The sequence below is a fragment of the Xiphophorus couchianus genome, chromosome 12, assembly GCF_001444195.1.
Source record: "Xiphophorus couchianus chromosome 12, X_couchianus-1.0, whole genome shotgun sequence".
NCBI classification, from domain to species: Eukaryota; Metazoa; Chordata; class Actinopteri; order Cyprinodontiformes; family Poeciliidae; genus Xiphophorus; species Xiphophorus couchianus.
Genome location: NC_040239.1, coordinates 2,294,544 through 2,318,535, shown reverse-complemented (window position 1 = coordinate 2,318,535; position 23,992 = coordinate 2,294,544). Strand labels below are relative to the sequence as shown.

At 37.3% G+C, this 23,992-nt stretch overlaps 2 protein-coding genes across 6 annotated transcripts in view; one reads left to right on the top strand and one right to left on the bottom strand.

The window, feature by feature from the left end:
• The window catches only part of LOC114154907 (phospholipid-transporting ATPase ID-like), a 50,598-nt gene extending 45,770 nt beyond the window's left edge, over window positions 1-4,828 (bottom strand). For both annotated transcript variants that reach the window (XM_028034384.1, XM_028034385.1), the window contains exon 1: window positions 4,666-4,828. The gene's annotated coding sequence lies outside the window, so the exon portion shown is untranslated. The remainder of the gene's footprint in view (window positions 1-4,665) is intronic.
• Window positions 4,829-9,249: 4,421 nt separating this feature from the next.
• Window positions 9,250-23,992, top strand: part of LOC114154864 (metal transporter CNNM4) — a 42,179-nt gene continuing 27,436 nt past the window's right edge. The window contains exon 1 of one of the 4 annotated variants that reach the window (XM_028034313.1): window positions 9,250-10,671. In XM_028034313.1, coding sequence (XP_027890114.1) covers window positions 9,288-10,671 — 1,384 coding nt within the window. In that variant the 5' untranslated portion in view covers window positions 9,250-9,287. The remainder of the gene's footprint in view (window positions 10,672-23,992) is intronic. The other 3 variants (XM_028034310.1, XM_028034311.1, XM_028034312.1) reach the window with 3 other exon arrangements.

Genomic DNA, 23,992 nt, shown 5'->3' with positions numbered 1-23,992 from the left:
TTTAATAAGCTGCTGCTCTTTCTGAAACTTCAGGAAGTCATCACAACACGGCTCCTCTACTAACCCTTTCACAACGTTTTTAACCAGCTTTGTGTGTGAAGTTCTATTTATTTATTTACTTGTCTATGAAATGGTTAAAATTACCAAATCAATAAATAAAATCATCCATGGTCTTCCTTATCTTATTACTATTTTATCTACTTATTTTTGATTGCACAGATTATTTCTTATACATTTCTTGCACAAGTTGCAAAAGTTTGTACTTTATTTATGCGACTCCCATTTTTTGAGCTGGTTCTTATTTTGTTCCATTTTATTATTTTACCCTTTTTTTATAGTTTATGCATTTAGTTTCTGATGATAATGTTGTTGTTGTTGATAATGATGATAATCTGAATCTGAACTGGTCCTCATTATCTCCATGTTTGAGGGTTCAGCCAATCAGCACTAAGGAAAATAAATGCTGCTCATTGATTGGTTGCTTTCCAAACACCAATTACTAGCATGTCAAGTATCATTATCTGTTCCCAGGATGTATATTGAAAAAATACACAAATACACAAACTTTCCCGATATATTCCGATATTTTCATGTTTTGTTTTTGCTTTCATTTAATAAATAATGAAAGTGGGAATAAGTTCTGTTTAGTGCACCTCAAGTTCAATTTAAGTAGAATAGGAACCTAGAAAGAAAAGTTTTCCTTATGTCCTAATACATGAAACTGTATATTCTTTTTCACCAAGACTTCGAATAAATGCCGTTCTTGGAATATTTTGACATTTAAAGGTAAAGAGGTGAAGGACATAAGGAAGGAAACAGAACTGAATTGAGGCATGATGATTGTTTATGAGATTCTCAGATTTCTGTGTTTCTTGAACCTGTCAATCATTATGTGTAGATCAGAGCCCAAATTGGTTCAAACTCACCGGGACCGAGGCTTAACAAACTCTGTGAATCACATCGGGCTGTTTGTGAAGGTTTTTCAAGGTCTCTGTGTGTTACTGATTAATGTCAGTCCTCCTCCGACTGGGAGTAAATAAGTAAACACAGAATTAAAATGTCCTGGAAACTCCAAACCATATATTTATTATTTTGTTTAGAAAACTCTCCAGAAACGTGGCTGATTTGTGACTCTGATGCCCAGAAATGCTCACACAGATTTAGGTTTTAATTTGTTAGTAAAACTAGAGAGTAAAGCAGTGACCTGAACAGGAGCCTGACAGAAATTAGCAGAGCAGGAGTTGGAAAACGAGGTGCTGTTATGACAGAACGAAGGCTTTGAGACCGAGCGCTGAACAAAAAGACCCAAAACAATCAACCTCTGAATTATTCACCTGACCTCTCAGGTCACAAAAACCACTCCTCTTCTCATCTTACCCCATAAAAAGCTAACAGTTTGATTGACCTCCTAAAACTAATAATACCACTTTCTCTGTTCATGTCAAACAATCAGATCCTTAACAGTTGATTTGGGTGAAAATATGTAAATTTAGATTTTCAAACATTTCTCATCTCCTCAGTTAAGCTAGAATCCTTTTAAGAGGCTGACATGGCAGGAAAGCTGAACTTACTCACTTATTATCCAGTTACTATTAATTTGACCACTTGGGGGCGCTCATAGAGAGTGTGTTTAAGGGCGTTTTCAGATCTACACCATTACATTAGATTTGAAAATCGCAAAATTTATCACATTTTCTCCCCTTTTTTTGCATTTTTCATTGCACTGCATCAAACCAACCAAACCTTTTGAAAAGCTGTTCCCCTCCTCACCTGAGGGGGCGCTGCACCAAGAACCACTAAAGGAAATGACATGAAAACCTCTAAGAAGACATTGAGGGCAACTTCCTTCTTCACAAAATGTAAACTGGAGTGGCGTCAGATTCTGGTGGTTGTTTGTCTTCGGTAAAAGGCTATGAGACATTTCTCCCGCTAGCGCTAGATGCTCGCGTTTATTTTGGTTGTATTTACCCAGAATGCCCTGAGGTGTAGTCTTCTACCTAGTTTTTCGCTTGGTGTTCACATAGGCATTCAAACCGCCTTCAGCTGAACCGAGACCTATGCTTTTAGAAAGTTCAGAGTTCAGTTTGAGTACGCTTTCACACCGGTTTAGATGTGAACTGGCTTTCACAGCTTAGATGAACCGGTTTAATGCACAAGCAAACTAGAGTTGGAATAAAGCAGATTAAACAGGACTGGTGTGAATGTTTGTCAGTTTTATTCTTCATAAACTGACAACATTTCCTGTTCACTCATTTTACCCAACAGAAGAGACTCGGCTAAGCTAAGCGTTACTTTAAAATGACTAATTTTATCATGTTTAGTTGCTTTGTTTCACTTTATTGTTTCAATAACAGAGCATTAATTCTTCACATTTGGATCCACCTAAAATTTGGTTGGTGATAACAGAAATTGGGAACGTCTTGCCAACTGACGGCTACCACAAGGCTAAAAAAAGACTCACAGCACACAACAATGAACTCAGTCTTAAAGAGAACCGTTTTAGTCTGTGGCAGGAAACTGGAGGAGTTTGTTGCTGTGAAGGAACGATTTCACCACCAACCACCAAGTCTGATTATCTACCTGGCTTTTTAGGATGTTCTCTATGAATCACAGGAAACAACATCAGTTGGTTGCCAGCAAAACAACAAATAAAAATGAGTCTCAAATTATTTTAAGAATTTATATTATAATTGTTTCATTGTCTTTTTAACAGTTTGGAGATAATTTTTAATTACTTTGTGTATCAAATGAAGCTGAAATGTTGTAACTGAACTGGTTCTACTAAAGCATATTTTTAAATGTTGTAAGAAGCTAAAGAAAAACATGGAGTGCCCCAGGGTTATGTATTCGAGCCTTTTTGATAAACATTAACATTGATAATTATGTCTAATTGAAACCATGTTGCTGTTTTGCTTGCTTGCTTGAAATATTGAAGTATTTATTTAAAATAAATTTAGATAGTCAAATAAATATACATATTTTAAAAGTATTTATCTTATAAAACTTAATTAAAAAGTATTTTACTGCACATTATTTAATGATACATTTATCCATTTCAAGATGTATTTATTTTGTCCGTTTTGGCTACATACATTACATTACATATAGTCCTGAAAGATTTTGTGACGTCTCGTGATCCTCCTGTGGCCCTGACCCACATTTTGGGAACCCCTGGTCTGTTTAATGAAAGTTACTTTGCTGTGCACTTCCAGTCAGCTGGCAAAAGGAAGCCTATCAGAAATATGTAAAATATATATAAGTAAATAGTTAAAGTAGTAAAAAAAATACAGTCATAATGTGGAAACTAAGGGAAAATCACCCGTCACTCTTCTGAGAGTAAATACATGGTAGCTAACTGCAGGGTTTGTTCCTGAACAGAAAGAATAAACAGCTAATATGCAGCCGACCTATTAGCATCAACTGCATGATGCCAACATGTCAAATGGACCAAAAAGACAAAAAGACACTCAGAAATGTTTTGAGTCTGCTGAGGAAGTTCTGAAGGCATAAAGGGGTTCCTAATAAAGTGGCCGGTGCATTGTGGTATTTCATTTAAAGTTCTAAGAATCTCATACCAGCTAACACCTGCTAATACATAATTATAGTAAAAGGCAGGAGTGCACTGATCGCAGTTTTCTGGCTAAAAGTTCATAAACATAATACGGCTGCAACTAATACGATTAATCGATTAATCTTTATACCAGTGGTTCCCAAAGTGTGGGGCGCGACCCCTGGGGGGCGCGACCCTGGGGGGCGCAGTGCCATTGCAGGGGGGGTGTATGGATGAATGAAAAAAAACAACAAACACAAAACCATTTACACAAAAGTGTTTCACTGTAAAGATGGTTTATAGTTTGTTTTGTTGCAACCTGAAGTGTGAAATAAACTTCAGTGGAGTTTTAAAACAAAATATGTGTATAGGTTTATGTCTGGTTGAACGATGTGTGTGCCCAGTTGACTTTATTTTTTATTTTGAGGGGGGATTTTATTGCCCAGGAAATTTTTGGGAACCACTGCGTTATACAATATTATACTTTAAAATATGCAAATAAATAATAAATTCCTTTATTAAAATAAGAAAAACAATGCAGTCAATAGGGCTGATTTGTTGATGAGTTTTTGGATTAAAAACTGTAGATGTATTGATCAGGGGGCATTTTTAATGTTAAAATAAGTTCTGATCGCCTCCTCATAACAGAAGCAGATGTTACCGGATGTGAATGAACTTTTGAAAGCCTCTTGATGATGTACAGATGACGCATCAGTGACATCACAGTCAGCTTAAAAACTCTCACGCCGAGGTAGAAAAAACTGCTTTTCTACATCATTTATCAATATTCCCAAAACTTAACAAAGCATCTACCCAGCAGAGGAATGTTTCCCGTCTCAAAACTCAGCTCAGTAAGAAGTGAGCAGATGTTGTACAGTCCAGTGTAGTTTCGCGTTACTAGAAGTTAAAGATAACAAAGCGAAACAAAGTTTCCGAACCCAAAAAACCCAAACTTTTCCTTTCCATTCCACCGGTCACTTTCTCGGTTTACTTTAGAAGACAGCTACTTTCTTTCTACATCTTTTTACTCTAAAAAAAATCCACCTCACAGCACCGAACCTCACCTCAACCTCTGAACAGTTCAGCAAAACAAAAGGTGAGCGGCTGGTTCTTACCGTAAAGCTGCGTGTCTCCCTGCGGGTTTCTGTGAATAAACAGAAATTAAAGAAAGAACAAAAAAAAAAAAAACCCAGGCGAGAAAAGTCGTGGTCTAAAATGTTCCCACTCGCCCCGGCTTCATTCTCCTCCCTCGGTTCCTCCTCCCTCCACTCCTCCCTGCGATGTTTGGCTTTAGATTTACGCAGAGCTTCAGGAGGAAACCTAACGGCGAGGCCACGTGACGCAGAGATTTGATGAAGATGTTTGGAGCTGTGCGGACCTCTAGTAGGCGAACATGAAACATGACAACCGAACTGGGTCTTAATTGTACTATTGAACCATGATTAGTGAATCATTGACCAACTTATTTGGTTTGTATCGATGAATTTGGTTATGGCATTTATAAAAATGTCATGTTTGTTACTGGTTGACTTTTACGACTTTGTATTTATGCGTTTTTAAGGACATTGAACTGCATTCGGTACGATACAAATGAATCTGAACATAAACTTATTAGGGTCATTGTAGCTACGAAAAAAGGAGATTAATCTCAGGCATTTTCTAGAAAAACGAAACTTGGGGATTTCTGAGTTCAAAAAGTCAAACTCAGAAGTTTTCTCAGTCCCTCAGTCACTTCGGTGTTTTTATCGAACCATTTGTAAAACAGTAAGAGCATTTCTCAGAACTACAAAACACCATGGATTACCTGCAGAACCCAGGTTCTTTTTCAAAATCCATCTCATGTTAAGGCCGTTTTTTGAAAATGTTTTGCTCTTGTTTTATCGAGTCACTTTTAACATTTTTGCTAATTTATAAAAGAAGCAGACTCAACAGGGTTTATAGCAAAAAGACAGGGATGAGTCTGGTTTTGCTCCCCCTGCTGGACAGAACCAGAACTGCACGGAAGTCTAAAGCTATCTTTGCTGACCCAAAGTATGGAGCTCAATTAGTCTCAAAAAGATCCACAAAGCGCACAAGATTTGTAAGTATACAACATAATTCACAGATGTGCAGAATAATATAATATAAAAACATGTAAACAGTTTCTCAAATCGACACGTTTCAAACTGAACAACTAATAAAATAACAGTAATAAAACACTTCAAATCACCAGCTGCTTTATGTTAGAGACTTTCTTACCACAAGCGATTCACAAATGAGATGATGTGTTCAAGGCTGGTGAAAAACTGGGATATCTGAGGAATAGAATAGTAACGTTGCATTCAAGGCAAAAATAAATAAATAAGCTTAAACATCTTACAATTAACAGATTTACTGGAATTACAATAATTGTGATTTGGTCGAGCAGCACAAAGCCACTGAGCTCAGATGAACCAGCAAGGAAATTATTCTTAAATGTTATGGAGGCTGAGAGAATTCAACTTGTGTAATGCGTCTTTATCTACATAACAAAATCAGATGAAAATACAGGAAACAGGGGAGAATTATACATCATCTCTAGGATAATGTACAAAGGCATTTTCAATATGATTTGCATAAATGACAAAATAATTAGAAGTTTGAACAAATAGTTTTGAGAAGTTCTGTTCTGTTCTGATATGAACCAAAGTGAAGGAGAAAAACTGTAACTTGTTCTTTTAAGTCTCCTAATAATTTTTGTGATTCTAAACGACTCAAAACAAGAAAAGTTTGATCTGATTTAACTTCACAGTGAGAAAAATTGCCCTTGTGCTTTTATTAGGTGTATGTAAATATATGGTTTCAATGTGTTACTTTGTTTTGTTGGAAAAGTTCAAGAGGCCTAAATACTTTTGCAAAGTGTATTATCTGCTGCTTTACTTGTGAATGTTTCAGCAGGAATGTTTTGGCGTCCTGATAGATTTATCTCTTAGCTTTAATATTCCCCAGAAATCTGCAGTTTAGTGGAAAGTCTTTGGTTTCTCCAGGATTTCTGCTCATTGGGCAACACAAGCAGAGCAGAACGTTTATCTACCAGGCTTTCAGATGCGACTCGCTGTGAGCCAATCGCATTCCTCCTGTAGCTGATGTTTATTCAGTCACAAAGTGAAATATTGTTGTTTTAGTGCGTTTTATAGGTGAGAACTGAACTTTTCCATGTCTTTGCACAACAAATAAATGTTTGACATGTAATTTCCCGCTTAAATATCCAAACACAAAGCAGAGGGCAACACCAGACCTCTAGATTAACAGATTAAAAACCAAGTCCATGGCTTGACCACAAGGTGGTGCTATAACTGCACCAAAGACAATTATTTGAACTGATTGACCTGCTGATAGCTTTATTGTTATATAATGTTGTTAATGGGTTAGTAATCAGAATCAAAACTAAAGATACCACTATCTTGAAAACTTACCAATTAACCACCATTACTATTTTTTAAAGATGTTATCCAAATACATCAACCTACTGTTAAACGCTTAAATCAGCTCATAAATTAAAACAAAAACGACTTGATTTAAGAACATAGGTTCAAAATTATTAGGTATTTAACAGAGCAGTGATATTATTGTTCTGAAACTTGTCTGCTGACACAAGTAAACTTAATTATTGTGTTTCATTTTGATTGAATTTACTTGAATCTAAGTGAAACCAAAATAAATCAGCTGAAGACTTCTTCAAATTATACAGAGAAGCTTAAAACATTTGCACAGCAGTGCAGAGTGTTGTCATGTATGTTCCAGTGAAGGTTCCATTTTGTGTCTTGATCAAATGACCAAAACAACTGAAGAAACAAATGGTGATGAGACAAAATGACTAGCATCCATCAAAGCTGAATTTTGTACCCAGAAAAGTTGAATGCATAACAATCAAAGATACTGAAATACAAAATGATGAAATCTTGTAACTATCATCTTCACTACCATTTCATCTTTTTTCAGATAGAAAATAGAGTGGTGGCACTTTTTGTACCAATTTGTAGCTACCCTGAGTCATTTTCTACATACCTAATGATTCATAGATGCTTCTATTTTTTAGTCCCAGTCTAAATAAATTTGTTTTTGTGACTCCAATAAATAATAGTTACCAACAGGAGGTCAATAAAAGTGATTTTTGTTTGATATTTGTTTGATTGAATTGGATTTTGTTGGAGTCAGTTGACCTCAAACAAAGTGGAAATCAAAAATATAATCATTTATATTACAGATTCACAACATTGGTGACCAAAGTGCTTAATAAAATCAACATATTAAACCATAAAAAGTGGCTTAAAAACAAGATAGATAAAACAAAATGGAGAAAATAGGAAGATAAGACCAGAAGTGCCACCGCATTTTTAAGCATTGAAGGCTTGCCTGAATAAAATAGTTTTGATGGAAGTTAAGATTTTGGTATCTCCAGTCAGAGGCTTCTTCAGATTTGCTGTAATACAGACTGCTACAGGAGATCCTTCCTTCCCACAGATATCAGCATCTGCAACAACTGTTTGAAGAACCTTGGATAATAGCTAGAATAGCATTTAATTTCTCTTTGGGATTAATGAAGTATTTTTGAGCTAAATTAAACTGAAAAATTCTGAAATGCTGTGGTTTAAGTAGCTTAGTGCAAAATTTAAGTAGAAAGCAGCCAAATTGATGACGAGGTGAATTAATAAAACGGTTCAGGCGAAACTACTTTAAGAACAAAAACAATCAGTCAGTTTGAAAAAGTCTAAACTGAGTGTACGGCAGGCCGTTTTAACATAAAATCGGTTTTGCCTGAATATCTGTGATTACGTTCCAGATGTCTAAAAATGAGTGTTGACACAATTTAAGTATATTTACATTTGAGATGTCCTTTTATGACATCTCAAATGATATCAGTCGTGGTTTGAAGAGTCACAAACCCGTAATTAAAATTTAATGTATCTCAAACTTAACCATGGCTGGTCAAAATTACATTAGTCAGAATATTAATTCAAGACATGTGAAACAGAAAAGCTGTTTATATTAAAACATTTTCAAGATGTCTAATCTTTTCAGATATTATCTTAAGAAAACTTTTCACTAGACAAAATTCTCTTAGTTTTGCCGAGTCCTTATTGAATTTCAATTTTACTTGTCAAATCTCCTGCAAATCTCCTATTTAAAAATACATGTAAGAAATGTTGAATTCTTGTGTAATTCAAGCTCTATTTAATTGGAATTTTGACAAGTCAGAACAAAAAGTGAGATATCTTACACTTATTTTTTCACCACTCATAATTTAATTGTTGTTATCTGAAATGCGGTGGCTTGCAAAAGTAATGATACCATTTGAATTTTTTCCATATCTTGTCACATTACAACCACAAATATAAATACATTTGATTGGAATTTAATGTGAAAGACCAACACAAAGTGGTGTACAGTTGAGAAGTAGAAAGAAAATTATACATGATTCAAAACATATTTTATAAATGGAAAAACTTATACTTCACAATTGTCTTCACAAATGTCGTCAAATTGTAATTAGAAATATCTCAATGAACTAATATGTCGAAATAAACCTATTCCTTATAACTGGAGGGTAAGTAAGCCGATTTTATGGTAAAACAGCTTACTATAGGGAGCTCGAGCAAAGTTTTCTCGTGACGTATCGTTCGCTGATTGGCTGTGTGTGATTATGCTAACTAGTGGGCTGGCCCCAGGAAAGGAGTAGTTGACGTCAGGTCGGACGTTGGCATAGAGTGAAACAAACATGGCGACAGACTCGAGTGGACTGGGCTTTCCTCTGACTTTATTCGTGTTTTTGTGCGTGTTGGCGGGAAGGGAGGCCGAGGCAGCGACTCGGGAGTCCAAGGGCGGCACTCAGATATTTGGGATGCGGCTGGAGAAGAGCGACAAGCCGGCCGGGATGACCAATGACGGGATGATTCAGGTGACCGAGGGCAGCCAGAACCTCTTCAGGTTCTACGGTACCCACTTGTTACCCAACAGCTCGGAGCTCATCAGGTTCGCCGAACTTGATGAAGTCGAGCACCGGTCTCTTAACAGGACTTGTCCCGAACACTCGAATGGTATGTTAGTGAAAGGGCGCATGCAGGTAAACTACCGTAACAACGCCGGGGTTGTCAACATCACCGTGAATAAGCTTCGAAAAAACGAAGATAAGAAAGTGTTCGGATTGTGCATCCTCGACCCCCAGGAGAACAAATGGTTTCTTCTGGAAGAGAAGGAGTTAAGAGTTCTGGTGGTGGAGGAGGAGAGCACGTCCCTGCTGCCCCTTTGGCTGGAGGTGATCCTCATCTGCTGCCTGTTGGTGCTGTCCGGGATGTTCAGCGGGCTCAACCTGGGGCTGATGGCGCTGGACCCCATGGAGCTCCGCATCGTGCAAAGCTGCGGCACGGACAAGGAGAAGAAGTATGCCCGGAGGATCGAGCCCATCCGCAGGAAGGGCAACTACCTGCTGTGCTCGCTGCTGCTCGGGAACGTCCTGGTGAACACTACCCTCACTATCCTCCTGGACGACCTCACCAAGTCCGGACTCGGAGCTGTGGTCGCCTCCACCGTCGGCATCGTGATCTTTGGAGAGATCGTGCCCCAGGCGCTGTGCTCCAGACACGGCCTGGCAGTGGGTGCCAACACCATCCTGCTCACCAAGCTCTTCATGCTGCTCACCTTCCCCTTGTCTTGGCCCATCAGCAAGATCCTGGACTGCGTTTTGGGCCAGGAGATCGGAACTGTATATAACCGGGAGAAGCTGGTGGAAATGCTGAAAGTAACCGAACCCTACAACGACCTGGTGAAAGAGGAGCTCAACATGATCCAAGGCGCGCTGGAGCTCCGGACCAAAACGGTGGAGGACATCATGACGCCTCTGGGCAACTGCTTCATGATCAGCAGCGACGCGGTGCTGGACTTCAACACCATGTCGGAGATCATGGAGAGCGGATACACGCGAATACCCGTCTACGAGCACGAGCAGTCCAACATCGTGGACATCCTCTTCGTCAAAGACCTGGCCTTCGTGGACCCGGACGACTGCACCACCCTGAAGACCATCACCAAGTTCTACAACCACTCGGTCCACTTCGTCTTCCATGACACCAAGCTGGACGCCATGTTGGAGGAGTTTAAGAAAGGTTTGTGGAAATCTGATGTTGTTGTTTCCCCACATTAAGATGGAGAACAAGAAACTAACTCATTATCCACTGACAGGTCAGGTGGTTAACAATAACTATTTTAGGCTGCAACTATGCTATCTTTTCACAATTATTCGGAGTAATGTTCAGATTTTTCATTCAATCCCTTAAACTGGTTTTTATACATTAGAAATATATGAGAAATCAAAATAAACAACATTTTTGGAGAACTTTCCCCCCAAATTAAGATGGATTAAGATTAAGATTCCCTATAAACTGCCAGGTGAAGTGATTGACACTAATTATATCTATGACTGCAATAGTCCATTAATTGGATTAATATGCAGGTTTTTCAATCAATCTTTAAACCTTTTTTGATACAATATCAGAAATACATAAAAATCCAAATAAACAAATGATTCAATTCCAATTTAAAATAACAAAACTGACATTTTTGTAGAACCTTTAACTGAAACTAACATAAAAAACACAAAACTATCTCATTATTTACTGACAGCTGATGCAACTAACACCAATTATATCTAGTGCTGAGTTTATTGTAGTTATCGATTATTCTGGCGATTAATCGGATTAATCTGCCGGTTTTTCACTCAACCGCTTTTTATGCAATATTAGAAATGAATAAAAAACATTTTCAATAAGAAAATGTAAATTTTATGGACTAAAATGCAATAACAGCTTTTCTTTTGTGAACGCCTGATAATTTGTAGCAAATGATGCATCTGCAGCTCAAAAATACTCATAGCTCACCTTTTGTTTCCAGTTATTAATCAGTTAATCCAAAAAATAATCACCAGCTCAGCCCTACACTGTGCTGATGTTCAGTCAAGCAGAAATGCTGAGCTTTTCCCGTGTGAGAAATATTTTTTAGCTGCTACAAATAATCCGATGTTCACTAAAGGAATACTACGTTTTTACATTTTGGACAATAAAATTTTTTATGTTATTCAAAAAAGGAATTGAATTATTTGCTTATTTGCATCTTTTATTGTATCTCTAATATTGTGTCTGATTAACTGAAAGAATTATCAAGAGATTAATTGATAACTAAAATAATTTTTTCCTTCATTTGTTTGTTATTGTCATTAGGAAAAATGAAATTTATCAGTCAAAATCTAAATCACAAAGTCAGAAGGCAAAGCTGGTTTTAACAGAAACATGTCGAAACAAACAGAACAGCCCAGACCTGTCAGGAGGACCTGCTGGTCATAATGTTATGCCTGAAGGAGGCTTATTGTTTAGGATTCAGATAATATCTGCTTCGTCTCGTTTAAAGCTTGTGCAAAATTTAAAACTATTCTGTTTTTATATTACAGTGATCTTGATCACCAGTTCAGCAGAAAGTCTTTTAAAAATTTTCTAAATTGGGAAAAATTTTGCCTTTTTGACTAAAGCTAAATTTGTCTAAAGTGATTGTTGGACTAGATTAAAATTTTTCAAGTTAACTGCAAAGTCTGTAATTAATTAATGGAAAACCATATATTGATAAAATAAGCAACATTTTCAATTCAAACACCCTTTTTGAATAGACATGAGTCCAGTAACAAAAATATTTATAGATTTTAATCTGTAATTCGGATTATTCACCCATCAGATTGGTGCAAAGTGTTAGCATTAGCTGCTACATGTTAGCATTGAGATGCTATTTTAGCCTTGAATAGCTCTGCTGATAAACTCACTGCTTTTAGCACAACTTCAATACAACAGTAGTCTTTTCCAGCGTCCCGTCAGATTGTGTTTAGCAGCAGAAATTAGCTTGGATGTAACTTGTGCGTCAGATTTACGGTCGAACCAGAAAATATATTTGTATTTTTTAAAAAAAGGAAAAAATAAAAAATGCAATTAATAGCGTTACAATTTTTAATTCATCAACATCTATGTAATTAATTAAGTGAAAATAATGCATCAACATTTCAACCCTACACTCATGTGCTCCATTCTTTAAGATCAGGAGCCTTTTTGCCTGAATGAGGGATAATAATGTAGCAAAAAAGCTAATAAAAATATTCCTCAAACATGGTAAAACACTGAACCAAGAAAAACGTAGCAAGACCCTGAAAACCCCCCAAAATATTGATCAGTAACTGGTTTATTGGTTGTGAAAGATAAGTTAGAAGTGCTGACTCAAGACTTTTGAACAGTACTGTTCTTGTACTCTCTGCATGTAGATCAGACAGCAACTTAATTAGTAATACATTGTGTTTCTCCAGTCCAGCAGCAGTTTATGGTTGATTTTAGGAATAAGTGATGAACCGAGTCTGTAATGAGTCAACCTCAGGAAATGGTAACTGCTGGGTACGAACATGAAGCCCTGAGTTTGGAGACCGCCTCTGAAACATGAAGGAAATGTATTGAGGTGTTTAGTAATTGAACTGGGAGGATTACTAAACAGAAGGTCTGTTTGAAGTATAAACAGTCATTATCCCAAAAAAATGTTGCTGTTTTCACCAAAAGCTGTGTGGAGACAGATTTAAAACTATTTAAAACAGCTTGACGGGTTTCACAGGTTACATAAATTAACTTTTTGTTTTTTTGCATCCAATCTTTGGTCTCAGTGTGACATAAAATCTCCCCAGGAGGCTTTGGTGTCATGTCTGTGTGTTGGCACAAAAAGCTTGACTTAATTCAAGACGTGGTTATAAAGGAAGCGGCTGTATGCATTTACCAAAGCATCTGTGTCTGCTTCTCATGCGCTGTTGTTTCTGTTTGTCTCAGGTCCCTAATTAACAGACATAAATCAGGTTTAGAGCTGTTGTAGCGACGCATGGTGCTGCGTGACATTTGGCAAAAGAAAAGCTCTGCAGCTCGTCTAGGAGGGCTCGGCCAGGAAGGTGGGAGGCTTTGGTAACAAGCTGCAGTCTCTCTATATAAACACTGATAAATCTGCCTGCAGAAGATAAGTTGCTGTAATATTAATACGCAGTTGCTTTGTGTCAATTCCCAGTGCCTCACTTCTTTTACAAGAAGAATCATATCTTTATATGATCTTCAATGCGTTTAGCAATATTCTGCACAACCATTTGCTGTTGGTAAATTTAATTGAAACGTAATTTTGACGTTAATATGTCATTAAAGGAGACTTTTAATGCAAAATCCATCCATCCATCCATCCATTTTCTGTTCACCCTTGTCCCTAATGGGGTCGGGAGGGTTGCTGGTGCCTATCTCCAGCTACGTTCCAGGCGAGAGGCGGGGTACACCCCGGACAGGTCGCCAGTCTGTCGCAGGGCAACACAGAGACATACAGGACAAACAACCATTCACACACACACTCACACCTAGGGAGAATTTAGAGAAACCAATTGACCTGACAGTCATGTTTTTGGACTGTGGGAGGAAGCCAGAGTACCCGGAAAGAACCCACGCATGCACAGGGAGAACATGCAAACTCCATGCAGAAAGACCCCGGCCGGGAATCGAACCCAGGACCTTCTTGCTGCAAGGCAACAGTGCTACCAACTGCGCCACTGTGCAGCCCTAATGCAAAATCAGTCAAGAAAAACTTGGATGGAGAGCTGACCTCTCAGTAGAGCTGTGAGTATGTTTATTAGATTAGTGGGATTAGAGAATACCTTGTTATTAAACTAAAAATGCATAGAATTGTTAAATATGGTCAACAAGAGAACAGGTCCTCAGACAGAGCCTTGTGCTGCTCAGCAGCATGTCGAGGAGTGGAAACACGGTAATCTATGCTCCATACATCTATTTAAAACTTTGGTGTAACTTTATTTCGATAACCACCCTACAATCAATATATTTATAGTAAATGATCCATATTTATGGAATTTGGAGCTGCAGGCTTGCTTCAGAATCCTACTTTTAGATCTCCAGATTGATAAAGTGTTAAATGAGGAACGTTCATGCTCGTTTTAACTGGAAGGCTGAAGACTTGGCAGCAAAGGGAGGCTTCATGGCGGACTGTTAAAGTCACTGCTGGGAGTGATGGTTTGCTGTGGTTCACGTAAGAACAGATCTTATCAGTTTGCTGCAAGTCAACATGCAGCAAACATTTTCTTATCTGCTAACAGATCTCCTGTTAACTGATCAGTTTTAGTTTTGAGCAACATTTCATTTTGAAATCATCTCAGCAGAACATCAACCAGTAAATTTGAAAATCTCCATCTTGATTTGAGCGTCACTGAGAACTTTAAGCCAGAGATGCTGCTGAATGTTATTCTTACCCGTAGCGCTGCGGTCAGTGGATAGATGTGATTCTACAGAGGAACTCGCCTCCTGCTGTGACCCGACTCCCCGCCTGCATCTCAAGTTCCTCTCACCTGCTGCTTGGCATCGGTTACCACAGTGAAGGCATCCAGCGGCGTCAGTGTGTGCACACATACAGCTCCTTATGGTCCAGCGCTCCAGTTATGTCAGATTTACGGTTTTACCTCGTAAATTTGTACAATGCGCAGCTGTGATTTCTCTGCGTTTTGTTTCCCGTTTACCTTTTCAAAGGACGGAGGAGTGAGCTCATGCTTATGGCGCAAGATTTTCCACTCACTGGAAATTCTGAAAGTAAACCTATAAGTTATAAGTATTATTTGTTTAAGCTGATTGACAGCTTAAACGGTAAACGAGTGTTTACCGTTATAACATTTGAGGTTTTATGGATATGAAACATGAGGCGTAAATTCAAAAGGTACACAACGACAAGTGAAGCATGAAGGTCCTGGAGGCACGAGGAACTCTGTCAACAGTCACATGACGAAGCCTCCGCTTCTGAGTTATACTGCTCCGACATCAAAGCCTCTATTTGATAAAGCAACTTTATTTTTCTGTGGGTAAATTAAACGTTATTTGGGTTAAATGAGTATGAGTAATTTAAGCCTGGCGGGCCACCAGGTTTTACTTCTGTCCCCACCAGACTAAGTGTTTGTTTATTTATTATAGGTTTTTTATGTACATCATTAACAGTGTTACATGTTAAAGAGTCTCTTTGGATAAACGGTTGATAGTTTTAATTAGTCTTTGCAAGTCTTTTTTATTAGTTATTAGTTTAGTTTTAGTTTTTTATTTGTTATAGTAGTAGTTCTTGTTTTTTCATACTTAAGTTTTTTTAGGTACAGAATTCAAAAAGGCTAGAGTATGTTATTGTGATTATGTACACATCGATTGGGTAATGAATACTTGAAGATCCAATTTTCTAAAAATGCTTTTAATTATTGTTGAACTGACTCTGGCGTTTTCTCTCAACTTTTGCAGACTAGCATAAGTGAAGTGCCGTAACTTATGGAGACTGAAGCTGTTGCAAACTGCTGAAAATGTATTTCACAGCAGTTAAATAGATTAAACACAAAAGTGAAAGATATTATATCTATAATTTCAGTATGTTTTAGTTAGTTTTATAAACACACAACTAACTGGATTTAGTTGTTCTACACGCCAACAACTTCAGCAAATAAAGTGACAAGTCTTGGGTAAAAGATAAAAAAAGACACTGTAGGATGAAACAACTCAGGTGCAACAAGTTAATATTTATTTTAATAGTGCCATTTTTTAGGTTTGTCCTTTTTAAGACTTTGTTGTCGGTGTTTAGGTTTTGTAAATAATTTCTTCCTTTAATATGTAATTACCTAGCAATATTTTCAAATTTCCAGTCAACTTTAAACATTTTGTTTGGTAATTCGCTGGATGACCGCCTTGCCAACCCAGCACTGGACTTAGGACGTTTTCAGGGGGAAACCCTGTGAAGTATCTCAGTTTCAGTTTTATTTATGTTCTATTGATTGGACAGATTGACTTTTGAGTGGATAAGCAAGTTTAGTATGAGACGAAGCACTTTTTACTCGAACGCTTTCAAGCCTTTGAGGAAATGACTCAGCCTCCGTTTTGTTTGTGGTTGTCAAGGCATTTTATCCGGGTTTGGGAACCCGAGCCAGCAGACTCCTGTTCTGGTCACTCACTGTGTGAATCCTGTGGTTTGATACAAACATATTTGTGGAGTGATAATTTTCTTAAAAATGATGTGTTAGTTCTCATTCAGCCGACTGTAGTTGTTTAAACCATCCTGACACTGATGAGGCTTTGATAAGGTTAAATGTTGCCACAATTATGCATCATAACAAGTGTCTGAAAGTGAAAAAATAAAAAAAGGACCAGAGGGAATAATTGTTCAGACATTTGACTCAATCAAAAGAAATTATGAACAAATGTCCAGCAAAATAACAAAACTACTCCAATCTGCTCAAAAACTTTGACCAAATGTAAAAGTAGAATGGTAATAAACAGGTGCAGTTAAATTTATTTAGATAGGAATTGTTAGTGGAGCCTGTAGTCAGTCATTTTTGGTTTTGTATGATTTATTGTATGGATTTTGTTTTTCTGAATAAATGTATTAAATTACAGGATAGGCTTTTCTAAAACTTTGAGATTAAATTTGTTTTAACACTTTACCTATATAACAGTGGTGTAAATGGTGTTTTAAAAAACTTTAATGTTTTTACCACATATGATAATTAGTACTTATAGTCTCCCTAAAGAAAAAAAATATATATTTTCACTTGAATAGTATGAAAAGAACAAGTTTAGGAAAAACTCTAAGAATTAATACACAGCATGCAAAGTGTCCCTGGATGACTGGCAGCCTTTATTTCCCTCTGCAAACATTTTAATGTCAAATTTTCCTTGCATGTTGGTGTCCACACACACACAAAGATTTCTCTCCTTTCATTTAAGTCACTGTGGTTCATGCAGACTTGAGTTACTCACATTTTTACATCTTCCTAACATCTTGTCTTTTTTTCTCCCTTTGCTTCACAGTGACATATTTATTTAAGACGCCTAAAGATCTGATCTCAGTCACATGTTCTGGCCTGCTAACCTCATGACCTTTTGTGTTTTGTAACAGGTGCAGACGTATACAGCTACACTGACACACACCTACAGACTGTAGGATCAGACAAAGAGATTTTTTTAAATTACTAGAATAAACTCGTGATCTTAATGGAATAAAGACGCAACATCACCAGGGTTATAATTTGGGGTCCTCATTACATTTTAGTTTAATATTGTTGTGACATTTTGTTAAATATAGTTTAGTTTCAGTTTAGTGGTAGTAGTTTTAATTATTTTATACTTTGGGTAATTTTTGTGTTTGGATCATGTTCACATCGATTGGGTAATTAATACTCAACAGAAGATGCAATTTTCCAAAAGTTTATTCAGTATTCAGAAATTGTTTAAAAAAAACAACCAAATGACTGTAGTTTGCCGACAGTTGATGTAAATTACTTGTGTGGAGGCAAAAAAATAATTGTTCTACATCAATTTGAAAGGCTAATAAACAGATTCATAAACACAAAAATGAAGGTTTGGATATCTACAGTATATCTTAGTTAGTTTTTATGAACTCATGATATAATTCCAGTTAGTTTTTCCCCATTAATTACTTAACAAAAATAATTTCTCAATTTCAGTTTTATTTTGTTAGTTTTAGTTAACTATAATAGCCTTGAATAAAACCAGAAGAAAGTTGTTTGACACAGTTATGGAGATGTGGCACGAACAGCTCGTCTTTCTGTGAAACGGACTCAGTCAGTCACCCCAAAGTCCTTCTATTGACAATAATTTGATGCAGAGGTGTTAAAAGATTAAATATGTCCTATGCCAACATTTTTCATTTTAATTTAAGATTTTTTGTTTTGGGCTTATAAAATTAGTACTTCATTCCTGTAATGTTGTGACTTTTTTTCTTGCTTTATTTAGACTTTTTGCTGTACGACTTTATTCCCGTAACACTATGACTTTGACTCTAGAGAATCTAGTAGCATGCTGAGGGAGAAATTCATGCGTCTGCTGCAGGTGAGCTGGATCACGGCTGCATGCAGGAGTTGCAGAGCACCTGGCGTGCTGCTGCAGGCAGGTATATTTCTACGGGTCTGTCGACATTCAGGGGTTCTGCAGAGACAATAAACAGACAGTAAACCTCATTAATTTACTCTTACTTTTGTTAGATGGCGTTTCTCTCTTCAGCGTCTGAACTTTAAGGCTCGGAAAATAAAACCTCTGTTGTTACCGTTGCTGTGAGTCTCACTTTGACAACCTAATGAGTACGGAGAGCTGCTTGGCCTGTCATGATGGCACATTTTGCTGGACAATAAATTGTCCCAGAAATTATTGCGATAAACAATAATATTGTTGATTTGAGACCAATTTCAAGTAATGTAATGGTAACGCCTAAATAATGCAAAACGCATTCTCAAAGATCAAATAACACTGGGACCGGAAGATATTTTAAATATTTAAAGTAAATAAAAACATCAGAAATAACAAATAAAATGAAATATGAAGACTGTAAACAAAATTATCCTTAAAAAAACTTAGTTGAGACCAAAACACCAGACAAAAGACTTTATCATCCAGTGTTTGGTAGAAAAAGAGAAAAGATAAATCATACAAATGGAAATTATTGAGATCGTTTTAGTTTATCATCCAATTAATTGCTTTATTGCTTATTGCAACAGACGTAATGGCTTCATTTAGTAACTTAAGCTTAAAGATGGTGAGATTTCACTGCATTTGATCATCAAAGCACAATTATTAGAGCCTTATTATAAATGTTTATTAAATATTTTTGCTATTTTGTTTCTGCTTTCAGGCTGTTAAACATTTTATAGTCGTCATATTTGTCAGAATGTGCATTTGCAGGTATTTTTTCTTTAGTTATGTAAAAGGTTTAAAACGCTAAAGAATTTAATGAGTAACTAAACCGCAAAATCAACTTTTTGGCAGATAAGCGGTGGAAGTTAGTTGTTGAGGTTTTTCTTTTTCTGTTCAAATTGTGACATTTTTCAGTAAATTTGAAAATAGTCGAGAGATTTGTCGCTTATTGGCAAAAAGAAGTTGAGTCTATTGACTCCGCCCACTTTTTAATTAAAAAATGTTCTGGGGGCGGGGCCAATCTTCCACTGGCGTGTTAGTTATTTAAACCAAATAAAAACAATCACTCACATTCATATTCTTATTACAGTATTTGTACTTTAATTAATATTTTTTAAATGATATTCTGAGCCTTTGCTGCCTTACTCTAACTGTAAATGTCATTAATTTTAGTCCTTTACTGAAGCAATTGGAGTTTTGCTGTTGATGCAATTTGCTTCTTACTCAGTTCTCCTATTGGACGTCTTGTGCTTTTATTTCCTCACATTCAACATACTCAACACTTTAACATGGTGAGTCTTTTTGCACTCATCTTCATTTAAGTTGCCAAATCTAGACCCCTTGCCGCAATAATGTTTGTCAGCATGAGGAAAGAGCAGCTCAGCAGAAATTTGTCACAAAAACACTCTCTTCATATTTTTGCTTACTCATTAGGCTGCAACCTCATGTAGATGGTAGTGAGATCTAAACTGAGTAATTCTGCCTGAACGGGTGAGGGCTAAACACAAACAGCAGCAAGTTGGAAACAAACATCGGTTGTTAATGTCGTCCCATTTTTACTTATCAGACTGATAGTATGTGATAGAAATAGACAAACATCACCTGATATCGATCTTGATATTTCAACAAATATGTTAAAACAAAATTTCTATAAAAGTTGCAGCTTTTAAACCAGCCAACACCTCGAAGTGGTACATGTAGCTGCTCTTTGGACTTTACAGAAGCTTTCTGGAGATGTTATATCTTAAATAAATGCAGATGGAAATTACCGGCTAATGGCTTCCTAGCAGCTAATGGTGAGCTAGCCGACATTTAGCTGGATGGTCAGGTTTATCTGTTTAACTGATTGATTTGACTGCTAGCATCACCATAACAGTCTGATGACACTCAGCAGAGCCACCAAAATAATATGATGATGTATGCCTCTAATTATAGCTGCAGTACAGCAAACCTTCACAATAAGAGCCTTATCAGGGCATGAAGTGTTCTGAACTTTGAATATCATAAAGCTAATTAAAGCTGCGTACAGTCAGTGTCCTTTCAGGTCAGATTGTTCAGGCTGTAATTTATCCCTGACAGAGATTATTTGATCAAGAAGACACTACACTATGATTTATACAAATACTACCAATAACAATATTAACATTTATTTCACTGTTACTTATTTAGCAGAGTACAAATTTTTTATTGATTTTTGTTCCAATCTGTTCTTTAAGTTCTGCAGAAACTACCAGTTTGCATAAAACTCTTTCATTTTGGGCAGCAGCTGACCTTTTGACCCCCACACTTGAACAGATATTTTTCCTTGTTTTCCACCTCAAACAAATTTTCCAGCGCCAACACATTTGCTTTGATTCTGAGTTTCGTCCTGCGCTGCGGAGAAGCAGAACTCAGCCTGCACCTTTAGCATTTAGCCGCCTCTGCAGCAGGAGCTGCTGAGGATGTTGGCGTGAAATACAGTGAGGCGGTTTGTGATCCAATTCATCTGCGGCGCCGCGTCTCGGGATCACAGCAGACCTGGGTGCACGCAGCTCCGGTTTTAACTGGAAAAACGTGTTTAAAGAGCTTGACCTGTCCCACACAGCAGGCCCTCATATCTCAGCTCGGTTATTACACAACTGTCTGTGTGTGTGTGAGCGCAACAGGAGCGTTTTTGCAGCTGCATGGTTTTGTTTCTTTCCCTCACAGCAGGCTTGTTTTGAAACCGCCGGTCATTGCTGCTGATACGCAGCCGACCGGTTGTGTTTTTTTGCTCCGTGGGCAGCAGGAGAGGCATTCCTCTTCTGTAAAGACTCATCGCTCTCCCCCTCGCAGCTTTGTTGTGGATGTTTTGTGTCAACAAACAGGCCGGCTTACTGGCTGGTGATGGAAAAGCCAGAGGGCAGAGAAACCTAACTGCAAGGTCAAATCACCTGCCGGGAAGTTGTCTGTGTGTGTGCAGACCAGTGGCTGACAGTTCCTGGAGGAAACACGATGCTGCCTCACACAGAAAACTATTCACTGACTTGCAGTGTGTCAGTGAATAGTTTTATTGTTCATTTGCTTGTAATATAATGGAAGTGCTGCAGAAAGAAAAGGAGAAGCTGAGTTTAACATTTCCGATAAAGGTCGGTTTGATTCTCACTTCCTGTTTTTAGTTGGAGCTGCTATTCTGCAATCTTTGTTTTTCATTTCTTTCTTTTTTGAGAGAGAAAATAAATCTCTAACTCTAGAAGGTACATATTAAATTCACTCCCTTTTCCTTTATATTTTCCTTAAAAGAAGAGTTTAAAGTTCAGTTCATGTGATGCTTTCTGAAAGGCTTTTCCAACCTGCAAATACAAGATACTGTTGTAACAGGATTAAAATCAATCAGAATAATTAGATTGAAGATCAGACAGCAGAGCTGTCAGACATTGAAATGGTTGCAATATTGCAAGAATAAGACGAAAAAGTTACAAAATGCAGGCTAACCAACTTCAACGTTGAGCTAAAGTTTCACAATTATGTCAGTTCTAGGTATGGCGCCACCCTACTGGACAAATGTATATTTATAGAGATGCACAGATGTAGAGTTTTGTGTGAAGTTTTTGTAAAGCTTTGACCCATTTGAGCAGATTGAAGCTTCAGTTAGAAAATAAGAATCGTGTTTAAGATATTGATTCATTACTTATGCTAGGAGAAGAGGCGACGTCACACTGTGTGAGAGAGAAATGATTGCTCTACATGGTTAGATTTATTTTAAAACAAAAAAAAAATATTGACAAAATAATTTATAGATAGATTATTGATCATGGACAATAGCTTGATATCAAGTAAAGTGGAGGGAGCAGTATTAGGAGCAAGATATTCTGCCACCTGCTGGTGGGAGTTGGTGTCACTTAAACTCAATGTTTTTTGACTGTTTTTACAGAAACTTTGCATTAGTGACGGCGGAAACGAAAAACTGTAGAAACCTCTTGAACATTTCACTAGTACTATTGACAATTGCTAATGTCTTTTGTCGCCATTAAAATTTTCCACACCAAAGACTGTTGCTGTTGGAGCAAGCTGTTAGGACTCTGGTGCATTCACTGATTGGGAAAATTATCAGATTTTTCAGTTTCAGACTGGGAGGTCACAGGTCACACAGATAAAACTAAAAATCATCCTACTTTGGTCACCAGATGATTTCTTGCCACATCTTTATGCCAAACTCAAAACAGCAAACAAAACACACATGTGTGTAACGCCAGTGATTCAATTCATTGTTTTTCTCTTTCTACCAAAAATTGGATGATAAAAGTCTGCCAGGTGTTTTGGTCTCAACTAGATGCTTTTTTGCAGGACAGTTTTGTTTACAGAGACTTTATAATTCATTTTATTTGTTGTTTTGTTTTTATGTTGTTTGGATATTTAAAATGTCTTTAAGATTGAATGTCTTCGTGAATTATTATCCTATTACCATTATGTTACTTGAAATCAATCAATCAACCAAATTTTATTTGTATAGCACATTTCAGCAGCAAGGCATTTCAAAGTGCTTTACATCATTACAAACAGAAACACAAAGCAACATAGAATCAACAATCAAAACACGACATTAAGTCAAGTTCCATCAATAAATTTGTAATTGATTACATTTCAAATACAATTCTAAACAGGTGGGCTTTTAGTCGAGATTTAAAAGAAGTCAGTGTTTCAGCTGTTTTACAGTTTTCTGGAAATTTGTTCCAAATTTGTATTGCATAGATGCTGAAAGCTGCTTCTCCTGGTTTGGTTCTGGTTTCCACATAGACAAGCTTCCTGAGCATCTTGTTGTTTAAGGTAAACCCTCTGACGGTTCAGATTCAGGACAAACTGTGTGTGTTTCTGTTCAGGTGTCAGTTGTGTACAGATCTGTTCATTTGAATCATGTTTTGTGGTAAATGAATATTGCGTCAGAAGATCAGCGCAGACAGAATCTTCTCACGCAGGTCAGAGGTGACTGAGTGATCAGTCTGTGTTTAGATAAAGTTTCTCCACAAAGTTTGTTTGTCTGTTAATTCGTGTCTGCTGTGAAGGAGTCGATAGACTCTCAAGTGGTAGTGGAGCGTCTCCTGGGGTCCCACTTCCTCTGAAATATTGACTCAGCACTACAGGAAGAGGTCACACACAGACACTAACGCAAGGCCTTTTCCATTACATGATGTGTCTGGTTCTATTTTTCTGTGGGACGAGCAAAGATGGGCTAATGAATGCTCCCTGGGGGGTTTGTCTTCGTGGGACTCTCTTGACAGATTCTTTCCATCGTTCCCTGATGTGATGTCAGGCAGGGAGTCGGTGTCCATGAAGGAAGTTTCAGATATCTGTGCTGTTCAATAGGATGTGTGTGTTAATCACAAGGTTGATTTAACCGTTTTGGAAGATATTCATTTCCCAAATGTCCCAAACACAAAGACCAACACTGGTGAATTATATCAAA